This window comes from Nanorana parkeri, unplaced genomic scaffold (assembly GCF_000935625.1).
Source record: "Nanorana parkeri isolate BGI_ZX_2015 unplaced genomic scaffold, ASM93562v1 scaffold69, whole genome shotgun sequence".
Lineage (NCBI taxonomy): Eukaryota > Metazoa > Chordata > Amphibia > Anura > Dicroglossidae > Nanorana > Nanorana parkeri.
The window spans coordinates 378733-386603 of NW_017306337.1; the positions used below are offsets into that span (position 1 = coordinate 378733).

Below are 7871 nucleotides of genomic sequence, written 5' to 3' on the forward strand. Positions count from 1 at the left end.
AGTGGTTTTGGAGAGGAGACATGGGGACTTTACCATACACTGGCCACCATGAGTGACATTTCTGTGGCATTCCTACGTGGAAAAGGAATCAATCCTTTAATAATCACAGAGATCTTCTAACATGAAGGAAAAAGTCTGTGAGCAGTAACAAGCACTTCTAATATTGCAGCGCTGGGGGTCCCCAGTTCAAATTCCGGCCTGGACACCGTCTGCAAGGAGTTTGCATATTCTCCCTGTGCTTGCATAGGTTTCCTCCGGATACTCTGGTTTCCTTCCACAGTGCAAACACATGCTGGAGGGTTAACTGGCTCCTGTCTAAAGTGGCCCTGCATGTGTATGCGTGTGAGATAGGAACAGGGGCGTATCTGCCACGAGGCAAACAAGGCGGTAGCCTCGGGCGGCAGATTCCGGCGGGGCGGCAAATGTACCGGCCCGCGGACCAATTGCGGCCCGCGGAAAATCCCTGAATTGGCGTTTACAAGTGACAGCTGATACCTAAGTTAATGATCAGGTGACAACAGTTGCATGTAAACACCTGCACATCGCATGTAATGATACGTGATATGATTAAATTCGGTTAGGAATCAATCACTCTCCCTGGACGCAATGATTGTGCATTCAGGGAGAGTGTTTTCTAACCGCATGTAATAATATCACATACCATTACATGCTGAATAGGTGACAGCTGCCACTTGTAAACGCCAGATTAGGGATTCCTGATGCAGTAAAATGCAAGTTTCTGATGCAGGAATCCCTAATCGCACCTACACCTACAGATATGAAAGGGGCCTTATTGTGAGTGTATACAGGCAGTCTCCGAGTTACTGTGTTGGGCGCCAAGGATGAGGAGGCCGTGTTCCAAAGAGGTCAGGCCATGCAAGGTAAGAGGACTGTGCTGGCAGAGCCCAGCATAGATTCTGCACAGCTCACCAAAGAGTCTCAGGTGGGCTGTGGAATACCCTTTGGTGTGCTCTGCAGGATCCGTAGGGGGCTCTGCAGTCTGCAAAGCCCACCACAGATCCTGCCCACCCCCCCTGAGATCCTGCAGACTGCAGGGTGTCAGGGGTCTCTGCAGGGTCTGTGGGGGGCTTTGTCAGGTGTCAGGGGGATTTGCAGGATTCATAGGGGGTTCTGCAGCCTGCAAAGCCCACCACAGATCCTGCACAATCCCCCTGAGATGCTGCAGGATCTGTGGGGGGCTTTGTCAGGTGTCAGGGGGATTTGCAGGATTCATAGGGGGTTCTGCAGCCTGCAAAGCCCACCACAGATCCTGCAGAGCCCCCCTGAGATCCTGCAGGGTCTCTGCAGGATCTGCGGGGGGCTTTGCTGGGTCCCAAAGGTGCTTTGCAGGATCTGTGGTGAGCTCTGCAAGGTCTATGGTGGGCAGAGCCCACCACAGATCCTGCACAGACCCCTGAGACTGCAGGGTCTCAGGGGGGCTGTGCAGGATCTGTGAAGGGCTCAGCCGGGTCTATCGTGGGCTCTGCAGGGTCTCAGGTAGGCTTAGCAGCCTGAGACCCTGCAGAGCCCACCAGAGATCCTTCACAGCCCACCTGAGACCCCACAGAGCCCGTCACAGATCCTGTAGAGTCCACCACAGACCTGCATAGCCCACCTGAGACCACAGCCGGGTGGGGTAAATTTAGTGTGTGTGTGTGGGGGGCACCCAAGTTTTGTCTTGCCTAGGGCAGCACCAAACCTAAATACACCACTGGACAGGAACCATAGATTGTAAGCTCCTTGAGGGCAGGGACTGATGTGAATGTGCCATATGTAAAGTGCTGTGTAAATTGTTGGTAATATATAAATACCTATAATAATAGTAAATAAATATTCATGCAGCATTTTTTTAAATATATATATGTATGTATTGGAAAGATGTTCTACATATTTTTGCACAGACCTACATGTTAAAACTTTCTCTGTTTGAATGCTGCGTGTCAGAATTATCTAATCTCCATGCACGTAGAGTAGTCAATACTGATCTGGTTGCTCTTATTTGTGTCAAAGCTATTGTTCATGTATAACATTTGTATTTACATCTCTTTACAGATAAATATGTCATTTGATCACTTTTATTACAAAGGAGCCAAATTTGCGCATACGGTACACTCAGAAAGTAGTCTCAATTATGCGGAAAATGAATTTAAAGTCCTGGATGATGATGTCTTCAATGTCACCTACCCTAAATCAGGTAATTTAAAGATAACTTACTAATTACTTTACAAGTCTGCAGGACTCAATTCCTGACCTTACAATATACAGGTGAAACTCGAATAATTAGAATATCGTGCAAAAGTAATTGCAGTAAGTGCTGCAAAAGGGGCCCAAACCAAGTACTGAGTACATATGCATGCTTGTACTTTTCAGAGGTCCGATATTGTTCTATGTACAATCCTTGTTTTATTGATTGCATGTAATAATCTACTTTTTTGAGGTTGTGGATTTGGGGTTCTTGGGGTTTTCATGAGCTGTAAGCCATAATCATCACAATTATGACAAATCATGGCTTGAATTATCTTGCTTTGCATGTAATGAGTCTTTGCACAATGTTCTAATTATTCGAGTTTCACCTGTACATTAGTTTAAATATAAAACATTAAAGAAAAACTCTAGATTTTATCATTAAAAAAAGCAGTCTGTGAACTTTTGTCAAGTTATCATACTCAGGCACAGAATCTGAGAAGAGCACCATGGAATAATGATTTTATCCGAGTCTGCCAAGACAGGAGGAAGTTGTTTCACCGTCACCTTTCCCCTAATGATTACTCAATGATATTACTATTTCTTTCTATACTTTATTTGTAGGACAAAGAGTGTATAACAAAGAGACAATTTAGAGAAACACAGATGTTAGAAGCAATACTAATTCTATATATAATCTTGCTATCAATGCCAACAACAATGTATTCTTATTTACCAACCGGAAACATAACTGTTAGTTCAGATGTGCTGGATTAAAAAAATAGATTTGTATTACTCACTATGAAAGTGAATCCATACTATGGAGTACAATGACTGTGGCTAAGTAGCTCTTTAACATGAAGGAGCTTCAAAGGCACCTTGTTTGCACTATTGAGAGTGCACCCAAATACCCTTGGCCCATATAAGCCCCTCCTTCTCTCGAGTTTCCCTGTCTTTTTTTTGTTCCTGTCCCCCAAGGACAGGGAGTGATATATAGTTACCTCTGGGAAGAACTTTTATGGATGAATTTGATGGGCACGAGGGAGTTCAGCCTCTCTCCCCTACGAGGTCCTCAAGTATCGGCCCCAGGCAAGGTTGTCCCCTTGGAGAAGCTAAACGAAGTTCCTGGTGCCTTGAAGAGGCCGGCAGTGACCCTGGGGGTAACGGCCATGGTATGGGAACTTAGGGCTTCAGCATTCCATGACTCAGCCCTCGCCACCGGTCAGGTAAGCTCTGTTATGGAGGATCTTTTGCTTACCTTTGACTTGGCTGGCGTTGTGTGTAGTTCCTCTCGCATCTGTCCGGGAGCATCAGTTCGGCGCGCTGAGGGGAATGTTTGTGTGGACAGTCGCGGCTTCAGGATTCCTCTGTGCATGCGCAGGGAAGGAATCAGCGGTGGCGTCATACGATGCAGAGTTTTGGTGCAAACCTAAAATTATTTTTCTATATAAAGCAGACAAGTACAGTTTCAGTAGCTTCCTTGATATTGATCCCTTACAGAACGCCATGGAAAGCTGTACCTCACTTCACAGGTCTGGATCAGTGGAGCTGAGCCCTGTGGAGATAGAGTCCTCGGCATCCTCAGAAAAGATAAAAGGAAAATCTGCCACATGTCATGCTTGTGATGCCAAAGCTATGGCAGGGAAGAAGCTCTGGGAGAGTTGTTTTACTAAAGCTGCGGGTGCTTCCAGATCTTCTACGGACATCTTGGATCTTATCCAGCAGGCGGTGGCTAAAGGGGTAAAACAGGCCAGTCATTCCCGTAAGAGGCAGAGAACTGCTAGCTCTCGATATGATTCCTCGGTAGATACGGAAGAAGAGATTTCACTGTCAGAAGGAGAATACTCCTCTTCTTTGGATCAGGAAGGCTCAACAACTGCCTTTTCGCTTGAACCCAAGAAAGTGGATACGCTTAATGCCTTGGTGCGCAAAACATTATGCATGAAGGAGCAGGAGGAAGTCTTGTCTCCCTCAAGCAAACATTTTGCAGGACAAAGATGAAGCAGAGCATGCTTTCCAGTGAGCAAAATCACCAAAAAGCTAATTAAAGAGGAATGGGATATATCCCAAAAAAGAATAGGGGCAAAAGGGAGATTTTCTCGTCTCTATCCTATCAGTAGTACGGATTCCAGTGCCTGGGACGCAGCCCCTAAAGTGGATGTGGCAGTAGTCAGGTTGGAGATACACACCGCCTTGCCAGTCGGCAACGCAGGCTCCCTCAAAGATTCCATGGAGCGTAAAATTGAGCATAATTTAGTAAAAGCCTACACTGCTTTGGGGATGGATCTTTATTTGGCAGTGGCCCTATCTTCTGTATCCCGAACATCCAAGCTGTGGATTGAGGATCTGGAAGAGGATATAAAGAAGGGGGTGAGCAGGCACAGACTCCTGGATAGAATCAGTGGCGGACAAAGGGCCCTGGTGCAAGATTTCTTTTTGGCACCCCCACCCCCCCAAAAAACCCACAAACACAGCGCTCTCCTCCTGCAGCGCTCGGCCGGCTTTCACTTTCTATCCTCCCCACTGGGGAGGATTAGTCCCCTATGTAATACCCTATGGATATTACATAGGGGACTAACAAGCACCCTGTGCAATAGCATATAGGGTGTAACAGGTCCTCTTTATGGAGGCATCAGGGGTCTTTTAGACCCCTAATATCACCTAGAGACCTCAAAAAGCTGAGGAAGCCGAGATCTGCTTTCCCAGCTTCTTGTCCTGGCTCTGAGAGCCGGAGACTGTGTACAGTGACACCGGAAGTGATGTAATACACAGCACTTCCGCGTCCAGTGATCGGAGGAGAGATCAGTGGCTGAAAGTGGCTTAATCTCTCTCTAATCATTGTGGGGAGACCCACTGACCCAGTGGCTCTTGAAGATAGTCATGGAAGGTTACAGTTTGGAGGTTCGATCCAGTAATATTTCGGGCACTTCTATTCTTCCAGGACCGGGTACAAGACGAGTGGGTCAAAGTCATGGTGGACAATGCCACTGTTGTAGCATATTTGAACCATCAGGGGGGTACAAGGAGCCCCAACATGATGCAAATCCTATCTCCTTTTATGAGATGGGCAGTGCGGAATGTGCTAGGAATTAAAGCAGTGTACTTACAAGGTCCAGAGAACCAAGTATCGGACTATTTGAGCAGTAATCATATAGACCCAACAGAATGGTCTCTGTCGAAGCAAATTTTCAGCAGGCTGGTACAAAGATGGACAGGTGGATGTGATGGCTTCTCACAGAAATTGCCAAGTCAGCAGATTCCTGTCGAGAAGATTCGATCTGAGGGTGGAAGGCCGGGATGTTCTGTCGCATCCATGGAATTGCACGCTGGCATATGTTTTTTCCTCCTTTTTGCTGATCATGCCAGTGCTTCCAAGGGTGCAGAAAGAGAGGGTGACAGTCATTGCCATCATGCCATATTGGCCGAGACGGCCATGGTTTCCTCTACTGCTGTCTCTGAGTGTTCAGACTCCATAGAAACTTCCGGGGTTAGTGAACCTTTTATCTAAAGGACCAGTCCTACACCCGAATCGTCAGAAGCTTCAGCTGACGGCATGGCTGTTGAAAGGGAAAGATTGAGGAAGTTTTCCCAGGCTGTCATCAGCACACTCTTGAAATCCAGGAAAACGACCACTTCCGCATCATATTGTAGGATGTGGTGTGTTTTTTCCTCATGGGCCAGGAATAACAATGTTTATCCTGCTCAACCCTCTTCAAAATCGATGCTGGAATTACTGCAAACGGGTCTGGATAAGAAATGAAGTCCAAGTTCACTCAAAGTGCAAGTACAGGCTATATCAGCAATCACCGGTTTCAGATGGTCACAAGATCACAACATTGTTAGATTTCTGAAAGTGGTAGGGAAAGTTAATCCTCCAAAATGGCCTCTCTATCCATCTTGGGACCTTCCTCTTGTTTTGGAAAAACTTTTAGAGTCTCTGTTTGAACCAATGGAAGTGGTTTCCCTGCAATTAATGTCTTACAAGACGGTTGCCTTAGTAGCCTTAGCTTCTGGTAGGAGAGTATCTGAACTCCAGGCTTGAAGTTGTGAACAACCTTTTCTCATCTTTCAAGAAGATAGAGTAATTCTAAGAACTGTCCCTGATTTCTTATCTAAGGTCCATTCCAGTTTCCATATGAACCAAGATATCATGTTGACAACTCTCAATTCTCAAGCGGCAGACAAATGTCTGCACTTAGTCAGATATTTACATATATACGTTGAACGTTGCAGAGAATGGAGAAAGTCCAAGAGATTATTTGTTATATCAGCGAGAGCAAAAAAGGGACCTGCTACGACTAAAGCTATTGAGCAGATGAATGGTGTCTACCATCATTAACTCCTATCGGGCAGCAGGGATATCTCTGCCCGAAGGCTTCAGGGCTCACTCCACAAGGGCGATGTCCTCTTTGTGGGCAGCAGCAGCAGGGGTTTCAGCAGACCAGATTTGCAGGGCAACAACATGGGTTTCCATATCTACTTTTATTAAACATTACCAATTGGTCAGAGCTGCAGTCAATGACTAATTTGGCAGGAGTGTGTTACTTTCTCGTCACGTGGTCAACTAATAGAATTTAATCAGCATGCAATGCTGTCGGCTATATGGTTTTTATTTCCCACCCTTACTTTTCTTTTCCTGGTTATACTCCTGAGGCGCTGTCACCAAACACGTCCATGTTACACTAGAGTTTCCAATTAGATCTGGACAATATAAATCTTCCGTGTATGGGTGTATATATCGGATGGATCTCACCTGTTAATAATGCAATGTCCTTCGCCTTAAATTGTTTACTCATTTAATTCCGTACATGTGACGTCTGTGTGATTATTCCAAAGCTCTTTGTCATGCAGATCTCGATCCGGCTCAGGTCTTTAAATAGGCTAGCCAATTTCAAAAAAGCAATGCATTTCGTCCATAGAGGACTTTTTTTTACAGCATATATGGTGTCTGGTATTTCAAATGAACCTTTTCTCTATTTATCTGGGTCAGGAATGGGAGAGAGGTCTCATTTATTAACTCATTGCATTTTTTTTCAAATTTGAAACTTGTTAGTATTGTATCCCCTTATAACTATTTCTTTAATTTGTATCTGTTTTAAAATGGAGACCAAATTCCTTTCCCCGTTTTAAGAAAACCCTTAGTTACAGACATGTTTTTTATTTTTACCTATTTTTGGGCATTAATTGTAAATGATTACACACCTACATATAATGTATATATATATATATATAACAAAAACACAAGCAGCAATAAAGGTGGCCAAGCAGTAGAGCCGGTCATAGCGCATGAGAAGATATTGTAGTTAGAGAGATAAAAAAAAACAGGTCATGATTTCATGAATTATAAAAAAATATAAAAAATGGCCGCCGACCTTGGTGACCTCTGGAAGCCATATTGTATTTGGCAGTTATGATGTTGAGATATCATATGTTGCTTGGCCACCTAATAATCCTCATCCATGAACAAGTATATGGTTACTCATCCTTTGCTCACACAGGGCTTGGCGAACAAATTGCCTGGGAGCTAAGTGGCGTAAAAAATTTGGATTTGAACTGTTTGGGATATATTGAGTGCTTGATTTTTTGAATACTTGTTGTCTCCCTTCCTTTTTAGACCCTTTTTTAGTATTTAAAAACTCTTTTTCCTTTTCTGTCAGTTTTTTTAAACTGTTCCCTTTTTTTTTTTT

The 7871-nt window shown here is 44.6% G+C and overlaps 1 protein-coding gene across 1 annotated transcript in view; it reads left to right on the top strand.

The window, feature by feature from the left end:
* Window positions 1–2053: 2053 nt before the first annotated feature.
* The window catches only part of LOC108804663 (sulfotransferase family cytosolic 2B member 1-like), a 37128-nt gene continuing 31310 nt past the window's right edge, over window positions 2054–7871 (top strand). The window contains exon 1 of the mRNA XM_018576504.1: window positions 2054–2194. Within this exon, the coding sequence (XP_018432006.1) occupies window positions 2059–2194 (136 nt within the window). The 5' untranslated portion in view covers window positions 2054–2058. The remainder of the gene's footprint in view (window positions 2195–7871) is intronic.